Source organism: Choloepus didactylus, chromosome 16, assembly GCF_015220235.1.
Source record: "Choloepus didactylus isolate mChoDid1 chromosome 16, mChoDid1.pri, whole genome shotgun sequence".
Classification (NCBI taxonomy): domain Eukaryota; kingdom Metazoa; phylum Chordata; class Mammalia; order Pilosa; family Megalonychidae; genus Choloepus; species Choloepus didactylus.
In genome coordinates this window covers 53547254-53573762 of record NC_051322.1, presented here as the reverse complement: position 1 = coordinate 53573762, position 26509 = coordinate 53547254, and the positions used below count along the sequence as shown (strand labels likewise).

The following is a 26509-nucleotide window of genomic DNA, read 5'->3' as shown; positions in this document are numbered from 1 at the left end:
ATGAGGAAGGGCCTTTAACAGGGAGCGGGGTTCCCTTACGGTCACCATTCCCAAGGATGCCCACTTGGGGGGGGGGGTGCTGCCTGGGTCAATGACTTGGGTCAATGTTTTTAGGAAAATACATAAATAATAATAAAACAATCTAAAACCAATCACTCCTCCTCTCTTCTAGATCCTGCCACGGCCCCACCCCACCATCCAAGGAAACAGAGATCCTTCTTGCTCTCTACTGACTCCTTCCCATCAGCATTTAAACATGTTCAGGTCTCTCTTCTTATAAATATATAGAATACCCCCACCAAACTCCTCTCCAGCCCACACTTCCCTCCAGCTGCTATCCACTGCTCTCCTTCTCCTTCACTGCCAAACCTGAAATGAGCTCCCATCTTTTCCCATTTCCTCACCTCCCCTTCCTTTCTCAACTCACTCTACTGTGACTGCTGCCCCATTGCCCCACAAAACTGCTCTTGGAAAAATTACTAATGACCTCCCTTGAGAGAAGCCAACAGATATATACATTTGGTCTCATCTTACTTGAAATCGCAGCTGCATTTAACAGGTTAGGACACTCCCCTTGCTCCTGAAACACTAGATCCAGGAGTTTCCCCCCTCTTCTGGCCCCCAGTGTGGCTCTTTGCCAGCAACTCCTTCTCTGCCCTGTCTCTAAATATTCCAGTTTCTTGGGGCCCTCTTCTTCCACGATGGTTTCTCTCTAAGGAATATTATCCACCCCAAATGGCTTCAATTACCATCTGTTAATTGATGCAGATCTAAATTTAAATCTCCAGCCCAGACTTTTTCCAGACATGTATATCCCAGCTACTTATCCAACATTTCCACTTGGCTGTCCCATAGACCTTTTGAACTCAACATCTCCAAAGCAGAACCCCTCAGATCCCCAGGGCTGCTCCTGCCGTGGCCCCTGTTTCAATATGCTGTACTACCCTGGCCTTTTCTTTATGCCACAGATCTGTGAGACTTTCTGAATTCCTTCCTTTCCCCTAATATCAGTCTCCACGCCCTGTGGAGTCTACCTCCCAAGAATCTCTCCAATCTGTCTAGCTTTTCCCAACCCCACTGCTAGAGCTCTGGTCCTTAGACACCATCCCATCGCCTTTCCCTTGCTCTGCTTCCTCTGCAATTCACCGTCCACATCTCAGCTGGAGAGAACTTGTTTTTTTTTTTTAAAAAAAAGGCAAGATGGATTCTGTCCTCTTCTGTTTAAACCCATCTCTAGCTATCTGCCCCTAAAATGAAATCCTTAAGATGGCCTGGGCACTCACATTCTCTCTCACCATTTCCCCTTTCCTCCCATGAACCTTCTGTTCTGGAATATTCTGGAATGTCCCAGGCTTTTCCCTCTCTCTACACATATCTCAGTTCAAAACTCTTCTTCCCTAATTTGTTCTGCACCCTCTTGAAAGCGTAAACAAAGGGTAAAGCCCAAAGGAGAAAAAGAACCAAGAGAAATAGACCAATTGAAGAAAAGTACTAAGAAGAAAGCAAAACAGACAGGTAGGTTTGTATCCTTTTATTAACTGTACTTTTCCTTCTCAGACCATATTCTTTCAATTTAAAAGAAAATGTACCCCAAGGAGGTTGTGCCTAAATCAGAAAAAAAAACCTAATTCCCAAATGGTATTAAATAATTTTGAGAATATTGATTTTATTTTCTGTAGTTAAGAACGATCAAAAAGGTGGCAGAAGTCCATGATCAAATCCCATAAAAGTAAAACAAGATTAGTAATACCAGTCCTTGGTATTTCTTATTATAGTATATGAAACATCCTAATATTAACAGAAATTAATTCTAGGAGAGTGAGAAGAGGGTGCTAAAAAAACATCACCTACAACGAAAAGGCAAGGTAGACAGACAGACATACAAAGATTCAGGCTCTTTGCTGGCCCTTCTCCAGCTCCTTTCTTCTGCAGAAAAGGTGCTCACCTGTGGGCCAAATTCTATTTAGGGAATAAAAATGGAAGACTGGACAACTATGTTTGCACTGGGTTGATGTTTATTCCCTTGGTATTTCAAAGCAGTATGTCTAGAGTTCCTTTTACTCTTTTCCCTAAACTCAAGTTATAACAATGACTCCTAAAGTTGGAGTTCCTTCTCTAAAAATTCTCAGTCTTACACTGTTCAACTCTATAAATTGAGCAAATACTGATTTGGGGTCATTCTGTAGAATCAAATGTGTACTTTTATCACGGGTCTCTCTTAGGTTTTAAGTTATTTCTATGGGGTTGGAAGTTAAGCCAGGGAAGCAAGGAGAAATGAGGGCTCTCGGGAAAGGATAAAGGGAAAGAAAATGTGAGTAGGTCTGAGGTCGAGCCCTAAAACCCAGAGGAGGCTGAAAATCCAGGTAAGCTGACTGTGGGACAAGCCACCCGAGTCCTGCCCTGCTCCCATCCCCAGGAGACGCAACTCCCAGCCAGGACCACACCCCACAGGACGGCATTGCTGCCACCACCACATTTAACTTGGCTAGTGACTCTTTGGGTATATGTGGTTCCCCTTGGGTGCGACATGAACAGAAGAGAACAAATTAAATGGGTGACATGTGCAGGAGACAGCCTCACCTCACCTTCAGGGGCCCTGTGTCCTTTGGGGCACAGCACGGGGTCAGGCACACAGGGTACCTGATGTGTAAGGCAAGGTGCTGGTTTTCCTTTATGTGCTATCGGAGGAGCTTTTGATTTCTAACCTTCACAGCTAAGGAATTTGTTTCACTTTTTCCAATGAGGGTAAAGCATTTAGATTCTTTCTGCTCAGGGCTAAAGTGGCAAAGATTATAAATTAACCTTAAAAATGCTAATATAAAATAGTTTTGTTTCTACAAATACCTTTTGAACACCTAATATGTGCCAAGCACTGAGCCAACGTCCCCCCTGCCCTCAAAGAACAGACCTTATTTAAAGAGTAGAATGAATAAAAATTATGAAAATACTAATTCTAGTTCTTAAAAATAGTCAACCATTATTTGTGGAAGATCTACTCCACACCAGGCATGTAAAAAATCAAAGAGCCCTAAGTCAGTCAGAAAATTTCAACCACAAGTGGAAATACATTATCTCAAATATATTACCTTATGCATCACATTAAATAGAATATGGTAAAAAATCAAAACAAAACCAAAATAACCCTAACCAGAAAGGGCAACAGACACTAAAAAGGTATGTTTAACTTTAAACAGCCTGATTCAATATCTGAATTCACATCAAGGACAAATGGAAGCTCTAAGAATTTCCCCTCAGTGTGTGTATGTATGTATATATGTATGTATTTGTAATGTATTTGCAATTCTTTTTTATTCAGCTTGGTTTTTTTTTTCATTTTTTAACATATTAGTTTGACACACTTTCAAACTTACAGCACAGTTATAAAAAGAATACAAACACCATCAGAGAACTACAGCATACACCTACCCACTGGCTGCCAATACCCAGATCCATCAATTTTAACATTGTGCCACATTTACTACATCATTCTATCTATCCATCTGTGCAGTCTGTCCATGTCTATCCATCTATCTATCAAACCATTTTCTGAACACTTGAGTGTAGGTTATATACATCATGTTCCTTGAACATTTAATACTGACATACATTTCCTAAAAACAAGGATATTCACTCATGTAACCATCTTAAGTGCAGTTATCAAGTTCAAGAAATTGGACATTGATATAAAAGTTGCAGTCTATATTCTAATTTTTGTATGTCCCAATAATGTCTCTTTGAGCCTTTTCTCCTCCCTTCCTAGATTCCACCTCAGATCATGTATTGCATTTTAATTGTCATTGTCTCTTTAGTTGCTTTTTTTTCTTTTTTTTTAATTTGCAGGAACAGATATACAACATATCTCAACCACTCCCAAGCATACCATTTAATGGGATTAATCACATTCACAATAATGTGATACCCTCACCACAAACTCTCCCATCTCCCCTAACAGAAACCCTACACCCATTTTGCATTAATTCCCCATTCCTCCTGCCCCCCACCCCTGACAACCTACCCCTAATTTCTGTCTCTATGAGCTTGCAAACTATGATATTTTCTCTGTATTTACCTTGGGGCTTAAATATAACATCTTGAATATATAACAATCTCATTTGTTTTGATATCAAATTAATTTAAATTGTGTGCACAAACTATGTTCCTCCACCCCTCCACCCCCCATCTTTACGTAGGTCTTGTCACAAATCACATGTTTATACATTATGAGTCCAAAACCACTGATTTATCATTTCATTTTATGCATTTGCCTTTTAGTTCTGGTAGGAAGCTAAAAGTGGAATTACAAACCCAAAACACAATAGTACTGGCATTTATATTTACCCATGTCATTATCCTCACCAGAGTTTGTTTGTTTTCTTTACTAGAGAAGTTGTGAGTTTACTGAATAATCATGCATAAAATACAGGATTCCCATATACCACCCTATTATTAACACCTTGCATTGGTGTGGAACATTTATTACAACTGATGAAAGCACATCACTGGAGTTTTTTAATTCGTCATGTGGCTTCAATCTATTATCCAGTGTCCTTTCCTTTCAACCTGCAGAACTCTCTTTAGCGTCTCCGGTAGGACTGGCTAGTGGTGACAAAGTCCCTCAGCTTTTGCTTATCTGGGAATTTCTTAATCTCTCCCTCATTTTTCAAAGACAGCTTTGCTTGACATACAATTCTTGGTTGGTAATATTTTGCTTTTAGCACTTGAAATATGCCATTCCACTGCCTTCTTGCCTATATGGCACTTAATCTTATTGAAGGTTCTTTGTATGTGACAGGTTGCTTCTCTCTTGTGGCTTTCAGAATTCTCTATCTTTGGCAATTGACAGTTTGATTAAAATATGCCAAGGCATGTGTCTAATGGGGTTTATCCTGTCTGGAGTTTGTCAAGCATTCTGGGTCTGTATATTCATGTCTTTTGTTAAATTTGGGAAGTTTTCGGCTATTATTTCTTGGATTATTCTGCCTGCCCTTTCTCTCCTTCTTCTGCTTCTGTGACTCCCACAATGTGTACTTTGGTCCTCTTGACGGTGTCTCAAAGTTTCTTCAGGCTCTGTTCACTTTTCTTCATTTTCCTTTCTGATCCTCAGACTGAATGATTTCACATCTTCAAATTCTCTGATTTCTTCTTTTGACAGCTTCAATCTGTTGAACCTCTTTAGGGAATCTTAACTTTCTGTTACTCTGGTTCCTTTTCATAATTTCCATTTCCCTAGTCATGTTCTCTTTCTGTTCATCTATCATTTTCTTGATTTTCTTTAATTATTTGTACATATTTTCCTTTAGCTCTTCGAGCATATTTAGGACCATTTTTTAAGTCTTTGTCTGGTATGGCCCAGGTCTGGTCGTCCTCACTGATGGTTTCTAATGCTTGAATCTTCTCCTTTTTCTGAGCCATCACTTTCTGATTTTTTTTTCTTTTTTTGTATGTTTTGTGCCCTTTTCTTGAAATCTGGACATTTTGATATTTTAATGTGTTATTGCTGGAATTTAGATTCTGAGACATCTGTTCCTAAAGTTTGTATCCAGCTAGTGTTATGACAAAGCTTTCTTTGAATGACAGGAGCTAACACACACACACACACACACACACACACACACAAAGGAAAAAAAGAAAACACCTTTCCTACTCTTTGTAGACTGATTGTGTGTGTGCTCTCCTTGTAGGCTTATCTGTACCATGAGTTTAGAGAACAGGTCCAGGCCAAAGCTTAGGGGCCTTCCTGGTTCTTTCTGCACATGTCTTGTCTTGGGCATGCATGTGTCACACTAGGACTTACCCTGTTTACAGAGTTCCAAATGTCCTCTCTTCCCTAGGAAAGTTTCTTCATAGTCCTGGGCACTGCTCTATGTCCTACTGCTTGCAGTCTTTTGCCCCAGGCAGCACTTGACTGCTCTCCCACTGTCTCCTATAGGAGAACTCAGTGAGCTGACTTCTACTTGCAGGGCAAGTTCTGGGACAGCGAGTCCCTCAGGCCACCCCCAGGGACTGGGCCAGACATACATGTTCCCTGTATGCGCATGAGGGTTAATCTGCTCCTTCCAGGACCAGGACCAGGACCCCACACTGGGAGCACTGGCTGGTTCCACACCAAAACAGTGGTGGGGGGCGGGTAGGGGTGCATGCAGCCAGGGCACCAGGAGCTATTACTGATCTTAGTGGCCTTTTTTCATTTGGCTCTCGCCCTGTTACTGCAATCCTTTAGCTATTTTCTGGAGCTTTGAGAAGATGTTTTTGCCAGTTTTTGCTAGTTGTTCAAAGCTCCTCTTGGGGGAATGCAGCCTGGAGTGTCTCTGCCATCTTGATTGGGTGCGTTTCCCCTCATTGTATTTAAATTGTAATTTAATTTACAAACCTTTGATTTGTAAAAATTTGATCTGCACACGTTTTTTCTTGCCAGGATAGACTCCTCGGTTTTTAGGGTGGAGACAAATTTGAAAGGTCATTTTAAAGGTCATCTGAGGAATTCCCTTATCATAGTTGTCATATTCAGGACTTCTGGAAAATTGGTTTAGGTTGAGTTTGTCTGAATAGCAAAACCCAGTGGTAAGATCAAGGTGCAGTTTAGCTGATGCCTCATTTTCAAGCACTAATCTCTTGATTCTTTAGCATTACAAATACAGATTAAGCATTTCACAAACAAGTGCCTACCTATGCTAATATTTTCTTTTGATTCCACCACATCTTAGCAGCTTTCTTTCACTTGATGGGGAAGAAACGCACAGTTTTTAAGACAGACCTATAAGAGAGAGGCAGTTTGAGGAAAAGTGTATCGGAGAGAAAAAAAACACCTCAGTCTCTCAGCCACTCATCCGGCTTTTGGGTGGCACAAGAGAACGACCCAGGGTGGGAACCAACTGACTCAAGTATGGGGCAATCATATTGTAAAGGTTACACGTAATCTAGCAAGGGAGGGGGGAGGCTTTGCCAACCAGAAGAGGGATTACCAGTCTCTGAGCCAGGATCAACTCCTGACTCTGGACCAGATTCTGCTACTAAATCTCTCTGGGCCTCTGTTTCCTCACCTGCGGAGACTACCCTACCTAACAACAGGTTGAGGTGGTTGGATGTGTTCTCTGCTCTGAGTTCTTAGGAAAGAACCTGTGCTAATACCCATCCTTCCCCTAACATTTAATTAGGGAAACTAAATCTGATGTGGCTTATCCAACAGTGACCACCTTTTATCTGAGGGCAGTCCCAGGTCCATCCTACCTGAGTTCATGCAGGGCCTCCTCAGTGGGTGTGACTTCTGTGTGGATGGGAGAAGACATATTAGGAGATGGGTCCTCCTGGAGTCTAGAGAAGCCACCTCGTCCCTTCGGACTATTTTAATGACAGTCTCATTGGTTTTAATGTCTGTCCCTCCTGCTTGAATGTGAAGTCGGTGAAAAACGGAACCTCTTCTGTCTTGCTTTACTGTGTCCTCCGTGACCAGTGCATAGTAGGTACTCAGAAAATATTTAGTGAATGAATGTATAAGTGAGAGACCTGGGATTTAGTCCTAGGTTTGCCATTTACCAACTGTACTTTCTGGGCAAGTTACTTAACCTCTCTAGCCTACAAGATTGTTATGAGGATTAAGTGGACTAATGTATCCTGAGTGTTCACAGTAACCTGTTTCACGTAAATGTTCCCTACTGGGCTGACCGTGGGAATGACTTCTTTGGGGCTCAGCAGCCCCGTCAGCAGGCAATGCACTGCAGGCTAATAATCTATTTGCAGTTCATACTTCCTGATGCAGATAATGTTTACTGACTTCAAGCCAGTTGGTATAAACTAAATTAAGCCTAAAATGTGAATCATTTGATGATTTCAATTGAGCAAATATTTTATTTTGGTCAAGTAAGAAAAGGGGGTTAAGAGAATGACATCATCCCTCTCAAATGAACACTTTACCACAAATAGTGTCCCTATTCTGTATAGCATTTTGCCAGAAAGGTTTATGTTCTTTATCATATCTGGATGAGATCTTTCTGATTCTTAAGTGGCCCCAAGAATATTTTTGATTTTAAAAATCTGCTATTTATTATCTGGCCACTTGCGTCATTTTTAATGATAAGAGTTTAAAACATCCTAATTCTGTAATCTAGATGATTAAGATATTTTTTATTGGAACAAATTTAGAATATGCTTTCTTGGCATCAGAACATTCTAATGAAAATATCGATAAAAAGAGACCTATCTGGATAAGTTCATTGCTTATAATTAGGATAAATCAAATTACGTATTTTTTAAAGAGGTGGATAACTTTATTGAACACTGAAGCTTATATTGTCAATATTTGTAAGTCATTTCCATTTTTTTCTATTTAAAACTAATTAAAGTTAGTCCAAAAATCAATCCTTATAAACTTTACAGTAAGTATATTTACATTATCCTCATTACAATATAAATATAAATGAAGAGTGAATAAACATTTGAGGATTTAATTTTATTTTTATATTTTAGTGAGTCATGACTGCTCTGGCTGAAAACTGCGATACCTATAATTTAATATCCATCTGTCTCTACACTGACATTTTAATTACTTGCCTTTTGATTATCATTATTTTATCCTTACCATAGATGTGGGTTTTCCAACTGATTTCTTTGTATACTTTCATCCCTTTACCTGGGTTTATAAATATTTTGTGATTTTTTTGGATCCTCTGTCTTATCTTTAAAAGAAAATATTGAGGCTCACCTGTAAATTGCACACAATCCCTCTACTTTTCCCCTAGCCTGTCAATAATCTCTAACCAATAGAAATTTTTTAAGGCTATCATTTACTGAGCACTTACTATAAGCTGTCAACATAACAATAGTATTCATATTATCCCCACTTAACAGATGAGAAAGTAAAGTTAGAAAGCTTAAATAACTTGCCTAAGGTCATTTGGCTAAATTACACCTGTGACTTTAATTTGTAATTCTATCAGAACTGATAGAAACTATTAGTTTTCCTCCAAACCAATGTTCTTCTTTGCGTCAGCAGGTGCCCTGGTCGCTTACCTCCCCTTTACGTTGTATTGTTTTAGTGTCACTTCCTTGTTTTCTTTTTTACTCCTGTGTCACCAAAGTGTCCTTTATCCCTTGTGTTATCTGTTGTCACCAATGAAACGGCTACATTTCTATAGCTGTCACTTCCCAACCATGTTCTGGCAGTAAAAGTCAGGTGACACCAAGACGACAGAATCAGTTCCCCTCCACCGTTCTGGCCAGGCGAGAAGCGGCTGCCAAGGATGGCAGGGCAGGGAGAAGCCTCAGCAGGGCAGGCCTGTCATCGTGTGCCAAGAGGTAAATCCTTGCCCTATAAAGCACCTTAGTGTTATTAAACATTTTCTATTTGTCAGGTACTTTATAGTCATTTTTATTGGTCCCTTTTACTACTTATAACTCTGTATCAGAACTGTGTTCATTTTTTCTTTTAATTAAGTGCTTTGAGTGAAGTGGAAAAGACTGAAGGCCTTGGGGAGCAAGTCCTCAGCTGCCAAATAGTCAGGGAGCAGATGAAGAAGTGCGGAGACCCAGGACCTGGTCCCAGTGAGCTCTGGACCTCCAGTGAGACGCAGTCAGCACTCAACACTGCTGGCAGGGCTCCACGGGGAGCTCCACTCTGTATGGAGAACATAAAGCTGTCAGCCACCGAAGTCTCCGGTGTGTGCTGACATTTAGAAGACTGAGCCATTCCATTTCACCCTGTCCCAGAATGTCCCTTTTTAGTTTTCCAGAAGTTCCAAAAGCTGTTCACACTGAGATTCTTTTAGTTTTTAAAAGACCCATCTATCCATAGGTTTGGGCTTCGTGTCCTTTTTTCCTTTACTTGAATGCTTAAGTGCACCACTTTTGTAACTTTAGCTCTGAATTGTAACTGTAAAAAATACTCCTTATAAGAGTTCTGAACCTGGAGCTGGAACTGGAATCTTACATCTGCTACTTGGTAGCTGAGTGAACTTGGGAAATTGCTTAAACTCTCTGAGGGTCAGTATTCTCATCTGTAGAATTGGTATCATCACAAACCCACCCTCCCCCTCTGCCGGCTTACATGCCATGTAGAATTCCCCAAGACTTAGCACAGGCTCTGTGTTTACTCATCTGCTTCCCCAGCAAGACAGATTTTATCTGTATCCCCAGGGTCTAACTAGGACGTGTCCATCAAAGGGTCATTAGAATGGAATAAAGTACAGGAAAGTCCTGTGAACTGCAAAGCACTACTCACATATAAATTATTTGTTGCTTCTTCACAGTATGGTCACACAGACCCAAGATATGAAAGAAATAATCCTAAGTAATAAAGGGGCTAGGCTTTTAGTGATCCTAAGAGTTGCAGTTAAAATGTCAACTGTAGCACGGTGTCAGTTCTGTATTTCTTTGGGTTATTGCACAAATACTCAATCTTAAAATATGTCCCTCATCAACCAGGCAAACATTAAGAGGGGCCGATGTGTAGTGAAATGCAGCAGCTAGCTTTGTGTCTGTGACATCTAAAATATTGGGTTAGTAAGGCTTTCCCACAAGGTCTGCAATGATAGAGAGAAAGAGAGCTTAAATGTTCAACGTGGTAATATTTTATTTTGTTGGGTTTTCACATGCACTTTACACACTTTTAATATTTAAACGTTTATAGTCTTTCAGTTTGGTCAGGCTACCTTTGGTTATATTTCTTGGCTACTGATACACACCATTTACTCTCCAGCATTTACTTGTGAACAGTCATCGAATAAGGTAAGACCTTTCTCTTCAACTCCATCCACTGGCCTCCTTTTGACTCACTCTAAGTATTCTCACTGGAGTTTCTCTCTAGTGTCTTCTCTTAAATATTTCTAAGTTATTCCTCTCCTCCAAATTCCTATCCTTCCACAGAGTAAGTGCTCAATAAATGCTTTCATAAGTAAATCCTACTTTTCTTCTTAGATTATTGCTTCCAAAAGGTATACTACAGAACATCACTTGAGGCAGCCAGTAAAGGATGGAATGGGATTACATTATACTATAGTCCTCTTTAATAGTTAGAAACAACAACAACAAAAAAAACTTGAGAAATATTCCTGTAACTTAACCACCCCTGCCCTAAAAATGATTCTGAAAACAGTGAAATCACCAGCACTGTGAATAACCTACTTTTAATTATGACGCATGAACATGTGAACAAATACTGGGTTGAAAGAAAAAGAAAAAGCTAGCTTAATCAGTTTTATAGTGTTCTTTTTAAACTTTTATTTAGATCTATACATTTCTACAGTAACATACTGTTAAATCACTACCTTGATCCACAGAAAAATAAACATTCTGCAAGTCTTTTTTCTGGAGTAAAATGCAATGAGATATTTACTCACAATGAAAGGAAATATCTAAAATGTACTTTAATCAATTTAGATACAGTTTTATCAGAAAGAGTATCATAAAATAGAAGTTATATTCCAGATGATCAGGGTTAATAAAATATACTATTCCAAAAGCCCATGAACTTATCTCCTCTGAGTACTATGGTTGCTGAATATGTGACTATTTAAATATTTCAAATTAAATTAGAAGTAATAAATCCCTGCATCATCATATCAATCATTTCTATTTTAGTTTGTCAAACTACAAGGACATTAGTTGCTTAGTAACTTTGCCTCAGAACACCAACCAGTTACTCTGATTCTGCCGTCTATTTAAAGTTGCCTAAACTTTAAATGGCAAGATGGAAGTCTTGCATTATAAAATTATAATCCAATTACACATTAAGAAATGCAAAACCTCTAACACAGAATCTAGGCGCAGGATCACAAATAAGGAATGAGAAGATTTACCAAAGTTATTGCTATAACAAACTTCACAACACTGGAAGAATTCCAGCAGTACGACCACTCTCTGAATCCCATACCATTCCCAATAAAATGTAATTATTTGTGAAAAACTATTGACTTCATTCTAAGCCAACTTTTGTAAACCTGTTGGAGGCTGGGCAACAATTATGACCATCAGGTCCTCACCTCCCATTCAGCACTTGAGAATTCCCAAGTTTCTCTAAGAGACAGGAAGGGTCTGCAGAGCAAACCAAGAAGGTGTGGAGATAAAGCCTGGGCCACCACACATGCAAATTTTAAGAGAAGTAGAGGAGAGAAAAACAGGCTTTGGGGCAAAGCATCCATATGGACATGCTGGCTAAGACCCTGCTGAGGGAGCAAGAAGAGGGAGGAAGGCGGCCCCCATGAGCCATGGCAGAAGTGGCCACGAGATATGACATCTACTGGGAGACCAGTGCGGGTGCTGCTGGCCAGAGTATATGGAAGCCCCAGGAGGAGAAATGGCGGGGAGCCCTGAGCAGCACCTCCATGAGGAAAACTGAAGTCAGAGACTGAGATTTCATCAAAGATCAGCAGTTTTTCAAATGTAAAACATGCTAAGAAAATAAAATGTGCAAAGGTTCGTATTGTGCTCATATTTTAAGCACTTTTCAAATAGTAACTCCTTTAATGCTGCCAACCCCATGAACTATGTTTATCCCTATCATCCCCATTTGACTGAGGAGGAAGCTGAAGCACAGGGAGAAGCTTCTGGGCAGAGCTGACATTTGGTTCAGGGAGCCTGACTCTAGAGTCTGCTCTCAATCATCGTGAGATAGTTTCTCAAAAACGTCATCATAGTCCCCAGACCCAGCAAAGGTCATGGGCCACTCAATAGAAAAATGGAAGCATATTATAAACCGGAAACAGTCATGTGTGTCTCTGCATAATTACGTCATTACTCTTTAATGCTCTGTTTTGACAAGTTCGCTCCCCTTAAGTTGCTCTAGGAAAGTATTTCAGGTAGAGATATGAATTTAGAGTTATCATTTTTTCTTTACTAGGTTGTTTTATTTAAATAGTTGATAAGGATTTTGGAATCAAAAGACATAGATTTAAAAGCACAGACTCTGGACTCAGATAGGTTTGGGTTCAAATCCCAGCAGTTACTTACCAGTTGTTCTGACTTTTAGCAAGTGACTCAACATCTGCAAATCTTAGTTTCCTCCTCTGTAAAATGGAAATAATAATCATAATTCCGTAAAAGGCTGTGTAAGGTCTAAACGAGGGACCACAAAAGATTAAATGAGAGACCACACTACTCAACAACTTAACTGTGCATATATAGCCTAGCAATCTTTAAAATGCAGATGCTGATTCAATATGTGTGTGTGTGTGTGTGTGTGTGTAGGGGAGTTAGGAGGGTGGCAAGACTATCTCCAATGAGCATCCCCGTGATATAGATGTTGTCACCTGGTGGACAACTTTAAAGCCTTCGGTACCTTTTGGTTATTATTCCTGATAATAGTCTACTTTATAACTACAGAATCAGTTAGCAGTTAAGCCATTTTACACCCAAACTCTGTAATGAATCATGTCTGTCTCTGCAGATTGCTCCCTCGTGATCTCCCCCGCCCCGCAGCACCCTTCATTCACACCTGCCAGGATGTGTTCTAATATTCCACTCGCTGATCCATAACAACTAGGAGTGTTTAAATATTTCATTTCTGTCATAGTACTTGATACCATATGTTAAAATCCACAGCAAATTCAGGTATCAGAATTAATCGCAAGCTCATGAAACTTATCCTAGACACTTATTTCTCAGAAAATAATAACAAAATGGAGGATTTTTTCAAGTACCAAACATACTATCTATGAACATACTATACAACCAAAGGAGGAGTGGGGAAACCAAAAACATTAAATTAAATGCATATATATAAAAATATACTTAGTACTTTGGTCCCTGAAACCTGGCAGAAAGGGCTGAAATAGGAACAGGTGCCATAAACAATAGCTCCTCTTTCCTGGGTTAAGAGAGGAAGGGCGGGGATGGGATGGTCAGCTACTGCCCTGAACTGGGTTAACCCAGACTAGGGACATGCAGTAGACCCAAAACATTGACAGTTACAAACTTCCAAACTAGTCTTGAAGTTTTCATTTAGCAAAAGAATTACTCACAAAGGAAGCAACATCTGTCCCTGCCATTCTTTAACATTTCCTCTCTGAACCTTTCTCCTCCTTTCCCAGAAGCTAATGCTTCCTTAAATCTGCCAGCCCCTTCAGGGAGCATTTTTATATCCCCTTCCTCCCAGACCGGATCAAAACACCCATCTTCCAGGCCTGGGAAAACAGTGGGGAAACAGTAATTCAAGGTGTGAAGGAGCCCAGATTCCCCCAGGAAAGTAGAGGAGATTTCCCAGTGCAATTGGTTCTGCAGTTGGGTGGAAATGGGGCAGCAGGGGGTGGGGTGGAAAATGGACCGTGCAGAGAGGCTGTGGAGTGGGAATAACTGACCTGCTCTAGCAAGTCCCCGGACCTCTCCTTCAGGGTCTCCAGGTCCTCTCAGTTTGTCAGGGTTTAATAAACAGACTCGCCATAGGAAGCCTGCACCATCCTCACCTTTGGGACCGCCCTCCACCCCACAGAATTAAGCCACTGCCAGGAGAGGGAGCAGAAGCTGAACTGTTTGCAATCATTAACCATGAATCACAAATCTCACAGCAGAGAGGGTCTCCAGTAAAAGGAAGTTCCCCTTGAGGCTGAAATTATGACTAACCAGCTCCAAAGGAAACTGCATACACGGAGGGGTTGCACATGTGTTGAAAACTGCAATTAAAGCTGAACATTCTGGGTTTACAATACTATTGTTCACCGAGCATCTCCTACTTCCATTTTTGAAAATTCTGTTACTGAAGACTTGGGCAAAATTTAGGATATAATGTAAATAAAAATTATCAGTCACTAATGAAAGTTTGCTGCCATATAGAAATATCTCTTTTCTAGGGAGAAAGAAAAGGCTCCCTCTGGTTCTTAAAGTATAAGCTGAAAGGAAGGAAGTCTGACTATAAAGAAAGTATTGGGCAGAAGGACTTGGAGGATTACTAAAAATGCAAAACACATCTAATTAGGTGCAGCCTCCCGTATTAGTAGGGAGTATAACATGACCTCTAATCCAGTTTATAGCCATGGACATTAGATAATTCAACCTCATATTCCGATTTAATCACAATCCATAGCCCTTGTTACAGTGAAAGATTTCATAAGGCTTAAACACTCATTTATTTCTAAACCCTATAGAAGCTCATTCTCTGTTTTAAAGACTCGACACTATTTAGATCCCATCCTCTCTTGAAGGAGAATAGCAGGCAAACTAAAAGAAGTTTCAAAGTTCTTTAACGCTTTAAAAGTTCACCTGTTTCCACTCTGATGTTCATGTATCAAGCAGAGAATTCAGTTTTAAGACTATCACTTCAGTAACTGCAGATCCTCTGGTGACTCCTCTCAGAGCAAGGACCGAATCGCACTTCTTTTTGCAGCACTTAGCAACGAGAAACTGAGCATCTTTAGAACTCCAGTGGGTAAATTAAAAAGTTCACCACTGCAATGTTTCAGACTCTAAAGCTACGTTTTCTTTCATTTTACTGTACTAATCCCAATATCCCTTATTGAACCAATTAATTCCCCTTCCCCCCTATCTAAATTTTCCAAAGAATTGTCTTCAAAAACACATCTTGACCATCTGGTCCAATGCAGTGAATGACAAACAGGTTCTAGAAATAAAAGCTGTAGCATATGACAGGCAGACAGATTATTAGTTTCATGTTTGGTCCTGAGATTTTCAACACAGGTAACCATGCAGGAAGTCCTGTATTGATTCTGTTTTTGAAATGGCAGTTAAAACACTAAAAGCTAACTCAAAACTCAACTTTTTATTTCAAAACTGAAGTTGCTTTGGCTGGCATAGGCCTGAGTGACAACACTACCTAACCGATCCCACAAAAACCAGGAGCCCCATGAAAAGAAGGGGCTCTTCCTGTTTGAAATCTATGTGGCAATGACGAGAGGATGGCCTTCGGGAGATATCTGTTTGGGAAGCCAGATTTTAAATTCAGGGTGATACAGAGATTTAAGTTTTGGAAGAATGGGATCCACTTTCTTGTTTGGCAGCAAATGGTCTTTTACTATTTCGTGGATCAGATTTAATAGATAGTGCACTGACATCTGATGTGGGTTTATGTCCGTTTAAAATAATATACCTGAATAGTGACTCCAATATTAATATTCAAAAATAAAAGTACAGATTTCTTTCTGGAAATGACTGTTGCAAAAACACTGAGTATATCATCTTAACTTTATTTTGATCTAGTTTGAATATTTAATAAGGTCCAATTCTTGCCAGACTACTTGCCAAATAGAAAGTTAACTGATTTAAAAGATTTCTGAAACAAATGAAAAAATAGTAGGTGCTCAGTAACTGTTTCTTGAATGGATGAAGAAAGTTACATACTTATATAAGTGACATTTAGTTTCTCCACCAATCTGAACTGTCTACAAAGGAGAGCAAACATTCTTGTAGTAGAAAAAGAAATAGAGTCACAAACTAATATTAAAAACCAAGAAAATATCTGTTTCAAACAAAGCAGTCAATCTTAATAGCTCCAAATAACCACTGTAAAACAGTTTTGTTACAATTGCTATAGCTGGTAAACAAATGACTCCTTTCATGTTTATAGAAGTTTGATTCCATCTTTAAGAGAAAAGGAGTCTCTCTCCTTCCCAGTCTCCCAAATTGAAAGTAGGACTTCAAAGATTATTTCAATACTTAAAATTCATATTTGTTTGTTTGTTTTTTCTATTAAGTAGATGAAATATTCCTTCTCCCATCCCATTACAGCATCTGAATCAAAACTGGTTTCCCAGAGCAGTGAGCATCTGGCTCCTCCTCAAAAGTGGAGGTAATGGGCATGTGGGTGTGCCAGGGGGAAGGCTGCTTGCTCTTTGTTCAGTTAGGGACCTGTAAGGACCGACTCAGGCCACGGTGAAGACAGTAAAACAGAAACCATGGGCATGTACCACCGACCCCAGGACCTTCAGATTAACAGATTTCCTACTTACAGAATTCCTTAAAAGTATTTCTGGAAATAATCTAGGCTAGAGGTAAGCAAGTTCAACTACAGACAACTTTGTCACAAACTTACAATGTGTCTAAATACATTTTAATGGGCTAATTTTCAAATTTTTGTTTGGTACCAGAGAGAGGTACAGTCCATAAAAACTTCAGCCACAAAACTATGATATATAGAACCTACGCTTCTACTGGTATTCTTTTTCTCTGTAATGATAAAGAATAAAATAACAAATCTCTGTGATCCATCTAAACCGATGACAGGAAACAGGCAGTATTTTCGTGCAAAGAGAATGCTATGAAGATGGCTATGGCGCTAAACCTGTTAACAGGTCCTCTACAGTCCTTACCTGGGAGCTAAAAACCTGTACCAATAACTGGATCGTCTTTGATCACAGCTGCTATGTGGGAACAAAGGGAACTAAAACTACCTTTGACGTTTAGCACAACCATTCAACAGAATTAGAGAGTGAACCAGTTAAAACAACCATTGCCACCACCTCCCCTCTCCCCACCAAAAACAAAAACCAAGCACTTGACATGAGGAAAAAATCACAAATTCCCTAATCTTTCTTAATCCTTTAGTTTTTTCATTTTTCAACCAGTCAAGAAGTAAAAAGAGTAAAAGCATTTAAAGTAATGGGCTCTTCGTCTTTTGAGAAAAGTGCAATGTTCGGAGAAAATGAAAGCATCAGTGTGTGGCCTCTGTATTATCAAGAAGTCTGCAATAATATGGTCAAGGGTAGAATTCAGGGCAACCCAACTTGATGAGATCCAATCCGTTTTAAGATTAGAGAGCCTAGGTTTATAATTCAGTAATAACGACTGAAGCTTGAGGCATCCGGGCATTTCCTGGGGATTAATGGGCAGAGTGATAAATCCCCCCGCCAGTGACAAATCCCCAGGAAATGCCCTGGACCTCAATCGTTACAGTGATTTTAATAAATACAGGAGGAGAAGTTTAATATCAGCTTTCTCCTTAAACTAAACATCCGTTTCATACTTCGAATGCTCAGACTTCATCCAGGAGTTACTACTTTAAAGAGTTCCCTTAAACTTCTTAACGCTGATAAAAATATTTGCTCTAAAGTACGTGAAAAGCTGGCTATTAAATACGTGCAAAAAGAACTACTTTTTGTAGTATTTCAACTAAAAGGGACTTAGCAAAGATAACTTTTAGGAGCCATAATAACCACATAACTACAATATGGACACTCAAATCTATACCTAACTTGGGAGCTACATGACAATAACTCAAGAATAGTAAAAGAATCAGTACACAGTTTTATGGAGCTGTTGATTTATCTTGCTCAGTTAAAATAAAAGACTGAGAGAGAGAGATTGCATTCCTTAGAATAAAAGTAAACCACCAAACAAAACCCCTTAATCTTTCATGGATCTTTAAGTCACGATTTATATGACCCTGGTGTCAAGAAACCAGTAAACAGATGCCAGTAGACAAACTGCTTCATTAAATCATTATTATTCCAAGCAAATATATACTGCAATAAACTCTTAGGCCTTTAACTCAATCTATCAGTTGTTACTCTAAAACGGCATTTTAAGGGTTTTTACACTACCAGAAGAATGGAAAAATTTATTTTTGTTTTAAAAGGCAAGCCAAAATTTCCAAAGAAGAGAAAGAATTCTCTTCTCCAACCTTAAAACTGTCTAAAACAACCTCTCTGCCTGTCAGAAATGTACTCCAGATACTAGAACTATAGAAAGACACATAGCCTACAGATCTTGTGTATTTTAGAGAGCTTTGGTGTTTATATTACCATTCGCAGCCGCTTGCTCAGCTGGCCTTCAGGCTTGCCCATTAGCTGGTAAACGACTGAAAGGGTCAGTGTGTCTAGAACTGGAATTTCCACTTTGGAAAAAGCACAGCGGTACCTGACATCTGTTCCTTGAAGGGCCTGCACTACACCTCCAACTTACAGACAAAATTCCTACTTCTGCTTGAAGGCAGGGAGGTCAAAGGTGTAAAACCTCCAGGCGCTACTCCTGCCTGCAGAATAGAACACAGTTCCCCAAGACCTCTGGTTTCTGGCACCTAGAAAAAGAGTATCCAAAAAAAAAGGGGGGGGGGGATACAATTTTGATTATACTCAGGAATATATTCCTCTAGGAAAAATAATAAGCAGCCACTCTGTTTAGCCCCCAGTCTCAACCTAGAATTTGGTACTGCTTTTAGAATGAAATAATTTTAGTGTTGAAATAGTTCCCTCATCTCGGATGAGGACGCTGCAGCACAGAGAGGTGAAATATCAGCTTCTGTGTTCCTGCCACTCTAATGTGCCATTTGTCTTGATTACTTATTTATCTAAGTCTTCTCTCTCCACCTGGATGGCAGCTCCAATGTGGCTACGAATAGACAGCAATCTTTTAGTGCCCACAGTGCAGCGGTACTCCAAATCTTAGACCGTCGGATGATGCAGATAACAAGTTTCCATCTGAATAATAACTTTTAACAAGTGACTTTAGTTCATGGAAACTACACCCCAAACGTCACTTTACATTTGACTATAAATTAGCACTCAACTGCCAATCTTCCTACTCCCCGCCCCCCTCTTTAAAAAAAAAAAAAAGAAAAGCTACCGGAAATGGGATGGCATATTTTCTTTTTAACAATTTATGACTGTTTTCCTACCTTTATAAGTTATGGAGAATAGGTAATAGAGTATTTTTGAACGGTTACTTTATTCACCAAATATATTTAAAATAATTGCTTCCTTTTCTATAGACTGTTCCTCTTTGCCTTACAAAACTCATGCATTAATGAAGAAGCTGTAAGGGTTGAGTTAACCCTTTTGTTCTGTGAACTTCAAAGTTTTTACCGTTACTGCTCAGTGGTGATACGGTTAGGGAACATGTCCTCTCTCCTCTTTTAAGGTTAGGTGTAAACTTTCCTGAAAACGGCCAAGAAGGTTAAGCTTCTAAGGGTGAAATCAACTCTGATTCAGTCTATTTGCTACTTTTTAGAACTTTCCGCAAACCCAGACCTACATTAGCACAAAAGTTAGTCCCGAAGTGGCACCAGAGAAACATTTCATGCATAGAGTTTGGTTTGGTTACCTGGGTGGGGGAAACAATAGCAGGTGAAACTACTGTGGGAGAATTGGTGCTTCTGTGCCCATTGGCTTCTGGAAGAAGAGGCAGGGGGTCGTGTTTCACGGAAACCACCACCACCGCATCCACGGGCTCCGAGGGGCGGATACAAAGTCTTTTGGGAGAAGAGGGGCCGCAGATTTCCCCCGACCCGAACACCGACTCGTACAGGGCGCGCTTGGGCGCAGCCTCGGATTTCACGTCTGCCCCAACCCGGCCGTCTTTAGGGAGGATGTAGGTGTTCCCCAGCGAGGGCGGCTGGGGGCGGTGGTGGTGGGAGGGATGGGTGGGGGGATGGTGGGGGTGGTGGCGAACCGCCCCGTTCAGAGCTTCGGCGTAGCAGCCCTGCGGGGCGGGCGAGCCCAACTTGGTGCCGATGCCCGCGATGCTGTTGAGCGTGGCTATGGAGACGGCGCCGATGCAGTGGTTGGTGTAGGTCTTGGAGAGCTTGGCCGCCTTGGAGAGCATCTGCATCCTGGTGCCCAGCAAGTTCTTGCCGATGGCTTTGTTCTCGTACCACGTCACATCGCCCTCGCTGCAGTGGTCCCGGGGCCGCTGGAAGAACGCCTTGCAGAGCGGGTTGCGCTTGGACAGGTACTTGACGAAACTGGCGTAGGGGCAGAACTCCGTACCCGTCTCGTACATGCGGGGCAAGTTCTCCTCGTCGCTGCTCTCGGCGCGCTTCTTGCTCCACGACGACGAGCGCGACTTGTGGTAGGGCCCGAGGGACTTGAAGTAGACGAACTTGCGACCGTCCTCGTCCATGGCCAGCCCAAAAGAGTCCTCCTCCAGCTCGCGCTGGTTCTCGCGGCCGCGCGTGCAGAAGTACATGCACGTCTCGAACCAGACCTTGTTGAGCAGCCCGAAGGGCGTGTTGGTGCTGAAGACGCTGGAGGTGTAGAGCTTGCGCAGGTCGGCGCGCGTGATAGCTTGCTTCTGCACCACCGGCCCGGCGCCCTGCTCCTCGAGCTTGCGGATGACCGCAGCCAGCGTCAGGTTGGCGCTGCGCAGCTCGGGGTCCTTGGTGAGGTCGAGCGTGCGGCAGTACGGGGGCTCGTTGAGGTAGCGGTTGAGGGAGCTGCGAATGCTGATGAGCGACGACTTGCTGTAGAGCTGGCCGCTCTTGGAGCGGGCCTCTGCGTAGAAGGAGCGCAGCACGCGGCACAGCGCCCCCTTGTCCATGGTCTCGAAGTCCGGGCTCTGCGCTTTCTCGCTCAGGTACTCCCGGAAGATGCGCACGGCATAGCGGGTGGCCAGCCGGGTGTTCTCGCTCAGTCGGGCCCGCTCGGGGCGCTGCAGCAGGTCGGGATCCAGCTCGGCGCCGTCCCCAGGCGGCACGCCGCGGGCCCGGGGCGCCAGCAGTCGCGGCGGCGCTTCGGGCTCCAGCGCGGCGCTCTGGTCCATATTGATCATATGGACCGGCTCGGGCTCTAGCTCCTCCCCGGCCGAGTCCTCGGGCTCCAGGGGCTCGTCCCAGTCCAGACCCATCTCCTCCTCCTCCTCCTCCTCCTCGTCCTCCTCTAGCCCCCCACCTCCGTCCTCCTCCTCGTCCCCCGTTATCTGCACCTCCTGGATCTCGTCGTCCTCCTCCTCTTCTTCCTCCTCCTCCCCCGCGCTGCAGTAGTGCGGACGGCTCTGGCGGCGGCCGCGGCCCCCAGCACCTCGCTCGCCCTCGCCCCGCTCCCCATTGTTCTCGGCGGCCGCGGCGCCAGCGCTGCCGCCCGCGCTGGTGTTACAGTCCCCGCTGCCAGGCATTCTCGCCATATTGCCGTCTCTCTGCCAGTCCTCGGGCAGGGCGCATGCGCTATATTGGACCGCAGCGCTGAGAGCTTTTGTGTTTAATGACCTTCAGCTACCGGGAGGCGAAGCCGGGCTCTTAAAGGAGCCGCGCTCCAATTGTCATTCCCGACCGCTGCTCTGGAGGGGCAGAGGCGCGCCGGGGATGGAGGGCAGGGAAGATGGGGGCAAGTTAGGCAATGAGCGAGTAAAGGACAGAGGCTGGATATACCTTCTTCCTCCTCCACCCCACTCCCCACTTCTAAGAAAACTTTGAAGGGGGAAAAAAAAAAAGGAAGGGGAGGGAGAGTTGTCGGTGGGGGGTGAAACACTCCCAACTTACCCTCTGGCAGAGTGGCGTGCGGGCCCGGGCGGGAGAGAGGGAGGGCCGGCGGGAGGGCGGGGCCGTATCGCTTCTCTAAGTAATGCCCGAGGAGCAGTGCCCCTTCCACCGCCCCCTCATTGCCCCCCAGAGCCAGGGGTTCGGGGCGGTGGCTGCGCCGGGAGGGCTGCGGGTGCTTCTGCGAGAAGCCTGTTTCTGGGGCCGCCCGGAGCGGAGCGGAGCAGGCAGGATAATGAGCTGGGTGGAGGAGGCACAGCGGGGCCCCGCACCCTCTCGGCGCCCGCGGCCAGGGCGCAGCGGGCGAGGCTTGGGAGCGGGATGGGGCTGGCGGCGGCGGCCGCTCCCCCACCTACTTGCTGGCGGCGAGGCGCGGGGGCCTGGGGCCAGCCGCGCGGCTCCCAGCTTCCTTTCCGACTCTCGCAAAGGAGTGAAACACGCCCCACGTCAGCCTCAATCCTTTAGACTTTTCCAACAGCCACTTTTAAGCTGTCATTAGAGACCTCGGGCGCTCCCCGTAGGTCTGGGGCAAGTCCGCGCGGGTCCAGCAGGCCCCGGGAAAGAGCGAGAAAGAAAGACTGGGAGGGGCCTGTGGGAGGGAAGACGCGGGGAGAGGTTGTCGGGACCCCAGGGACCCCTCCCCGCGCGCCCAGGCTGCTCCCTCCCTGCCCCCGAGCAAGCTGACACAACTCCCGCGGGCGCGGCGCGCCACCTGGTCAGAGCCAGAGAAAGCGCTTCGAGCGGGCTGGCGGAAAAAGTGAACTTGGGTCTCGGCCGCCCCCGCCGCCGCCACAATTCCGGCAATTCGCATCCCGGGCGCGCTCTCTGCAAGTATGCCAACCGCCATTCGTTCACCCTCGGGGCTGCGCTGCCTCCGGCGCGCGGGGGCGGGCACCTCGGAAACTGGAAAGGCAGCCAAAGAGCTCGCCGGGTCCCGCTTTCCCAGAGGAGCCCTGTCCCATTTCCAGCCAAACCCCCGCCCCCGGCGCGCCCAGGCTCCGGGCGCGTCCTCGCGTCGCCGTCTCCCGCTCTCCCCGCCCAGGGGCAGCGCCCCCAAAGCCGCCGGGGACCTCAGCTGTTCTCTTGGAAGTCCCAGCCTCGACCTCTCCAGCGCCTGCACTGAGTCCTGGGTTTCCTTTTGGCAGCCACTTCTCCCCTTGCGCGCCGACCAGCTCCGAGTCCTAGGGCCAAGGGTTGGAACCGGCAGACCTAGGGTCCAAGCAGCGCGCCCCGATACCGGGCGGGTCCTCCAGTGAGGCAGCCTCGCCCGGTCCGCGAGTGCTCCGCGAATTGACCTCCAAGTCCGAGTTCGTCAGCAGCAGACCAATTACCGTGCCCCCTTCCTTCCCCGACCCTCCTGTCTTGCTTTCAGGGTAGTTATAATTTTACGCATCGATAGAAACCCATCCGTCAATTTGTAACTTAATAAAAGAAAGGAAGAAAGACTCGGTCTCTGGGCCGAGCGGTCGTCGAAGTGGGAAGTTGATAGGGTCTTTGCTCCAGCGCTCTGTCGTCGCGCTCCGCTTGCCTCCTCCGCCCTGGATGCCGCCGAGCTAGGGGGAAACTGCGCCAGGTGTGAAACAAGTTACAGCAAGTCCCTGCCTCCTGGGCCCCTCCAGCTCCTTGAGGAAACACACACACACACACACACACACACACACACACATTGACACACGTATCGCCCTGCTCTCAGGAAACACACACACACACACACACACACACACACACACACACACACACACACACATATATACACATTCACACACGTATCGCCCTGCTCTCAGCAGAGAACCGTCCCGGGAGACGAGGATCCGGGAGGTTGCCCTACTACTCTCCTACAATCCCCGAGGTGCACCTACTACAATCCCCGAGGTGCGGCCGCAGAGGCGGCGGCTTTGTTCATCAAGGCCCTGCCCCTCTCCCCCGGGAATATGCAGAAAGGCTATTTGTTTCCCGGAGCCCAAGGCAGTGGGCAGCTAAGTTAGTTGCACACGTGGACCTGCACACACGAGCTCGTACACGCCAGTAGCACACGGCTACTTCCGGAGGGCTGGCCCTTTGTTCCAGCATGCTCTTAGGTTTTTGGGCCGCCAGAACCCTCGGGCGGCAAATGTCAGCGGGTCTGAGAACGCAGGTGGGCGCTGGGCAAGTTACCTACCAGGGGCTGCCGCGGGCGGCCCTCACCGCGAGTGCAGTGAACACAGGGGCCGTGCTCACTCCAGGCTGCGCTCCCTGCTCGGCTTGGGGACCTGGGCCCAAACGCCAGTCCAGGAACCAAGCCGCCCCCCGGGTCTCGCCCTTTCGGCAGGCACCCCCCACCCACACACACAGACCCCATCCGCAGCTCCCCTCCCCTCAGCTCCCCTCCCCGCTGGGCAAGCTGCTTTGAATTGCTCGCAGTTTGCCGGAGGCGATGTGCTGGGTTGGACGCTCCGGGAAACAAAGCAATCAAAAACAGCTCCCAGTTGACGTCAACTTATTTCCAGAAAAGAAAATAGTTTTGTGCTCCCAGGACAAAATACCCCCCAGGGCAGGTCTCTACTGGCAAAAACCGGGGGGCGGGACTGGGGAATAGCAGAACCAAAAAACCTCAGGCGCCAATAACTTTTTAACGGACTTGGGAAAACAGAAGTTTCAGGTGCTGCCTGCACAGTTTGCAGACAGCCCGCAGGACCCCCGCTAAAATTACGGACGAAAAACGCACCTTGGAAAGTATGCCTTGCCCGATTAACCGGCAAATGTGAATTTGCTTCGATATACCAGCTTCCTGAAACGCTACCAAAATTCTTTGCCCATCATCATGACACTTCATCAAATATTGGAAAAGACTTCTGGTTAGTGTCTACAGTATTCACCAGGAAGAACACCCAGAAAAAAAAACCAGATGTAAACTATTTTTTCCCCCGCTGGCCAAAAACTGTTGCTTAATTTTTAAAACCCAGTAACACCAATTTACGATTGAGTTCATAAAGGAATTCATTTCCAGGTTTAATAAATGATCCCTTAAAAACATCCCGTGGTCCCACACATTCACTTCAAAATTGAGAATTTCAAGAAAGCTTCCTTATTATTTTTGTAGAGACAATATTGGTTGTCGTTCTGCCAAATTGCTGAGCTGCTGATTCCTTCAGTACGACTCTGCCCCTCATTATGTCCATTCAGCCCATCACCTAAAACTGACAGGTGCTAAGTCACTCCTTTGAAAGGATGCTTTATTTTTTGTGCGGAATACATTGTTTCTTTATTATAAAAATGGTTCCAGTACAATATGGAACATTTACTGCTGCTATTTAACTGTCAGACTCACTCTTTACTGTAAACTATGTTAAGATGTTTACATCTTCAACAAGATGTTCCACATTTCCATCTCTTTCATCACCATTTTAAAGTACCACCTGTATGCATGCTTCTCCATTTCTCAGAATAGTGGAAAGTAGTGACATGATTATTTTGGGACTAAAAAAAAAAAGCAAATCCACAAAGGTTTCTCCCTCATTTTATAAACCCCAAGTTCACACTTGATGAAAGGCTTTGCCATATAGAAATATATTCAGCTCCTCCTGCTTTTTGCTCTCACCGTCAGCTGAGCATCCCCTGGTACATGCTTGATGTTGTCATTGCTTTTTATCTGCATGTTGCCTGCACTAAACCAATACACCTTTGTAGTTTCAGGCTGGTACCTGGGACCCAATGAGCACTCAAGTCATTTATCTTGAACGAATGAATGTACAGGAGCTGTGTTTAATTCAGTCATACATTTAGCAAGAATCTTTTTGTGAAAAATCTAGACTATCATGAATCTGAATTTCTATATTAAAAATCAGGGCAGAAAGCTAACTACAAGGCAACATCATTACTTGCAAGTTAAAATGAATGTAATAACTGCTGTGGATTACTCTTTCCCTACCAGTTATTCCCTCTCTAGTGGATCATGCTGTAGGAAGTTCTTACAGCAGTAGAGTGAGGGACCATTTTCTCTGAAAGCAGATCTGCAAAATGGAGGGATCTATTAAGAGATATTAAGAGAAGTGGTTGGGGAGGATTTAAATTAGCAAACCCAAGGAATTTTGTGGGCTCTTTGGGACAGAAGCCAGAAAAAGCATTTAGTTTATCACTTTAAAGAAAGTCATGCTCTCTTGATTTGATTACTAAAAGATTCATAAAATACTTTGGAGGATAAATGCAAGTTTAAATTGAAACTCTGTAAGTGCAGAAACTATGTCTTGTTTATCACTGTATCCCCGCTTGATTTCTAGCACAGTTCCTTGCAATAGCAGAGTGGCTGGCATGTAGTAGAAATTTAATAAACAAATATTTATGTATGGGGAGAAAGCTAACCTTAACAAAAGGTTGTGTAGTGGAGTAGTTAAAAGCTTCATCTCTGAA

At 43.9% G+C, this 26509-nt stretch overlaps 1 protein-coding gene across 2 annotated transcripts in view; it reads right to left on the bottom strand.

Annotated features, from left to right (window-relative positions):
• Positions 1–22253, bottom strand: part of KCTD1 (potassium channel tetramerization domain containing 1) — an 85633-nt gene extending 63380 nt beyond the window's left edge. The window contains exon 1 of one of the 2 annotated variants that reach the window (XM_037805605.1): positions 22127–22253. Coding sequence is in view for 1 of the 2 variants with exons in the window: in XM_037805604.1 (XP_037661532.1) it covers positions 19975–21771 (1797 nt within the window). In the remaining variant the exon portion in view is untranslated. Of the gene's footprint in view, positions 1–19974; positions 22041–22126 lie in introns of those variants that run through there. The other variant, XM_037805604.1, reaches the window with a different exon arrangement.
• Positions 22254–26509: the final 4256 nt, after the last annotated feature.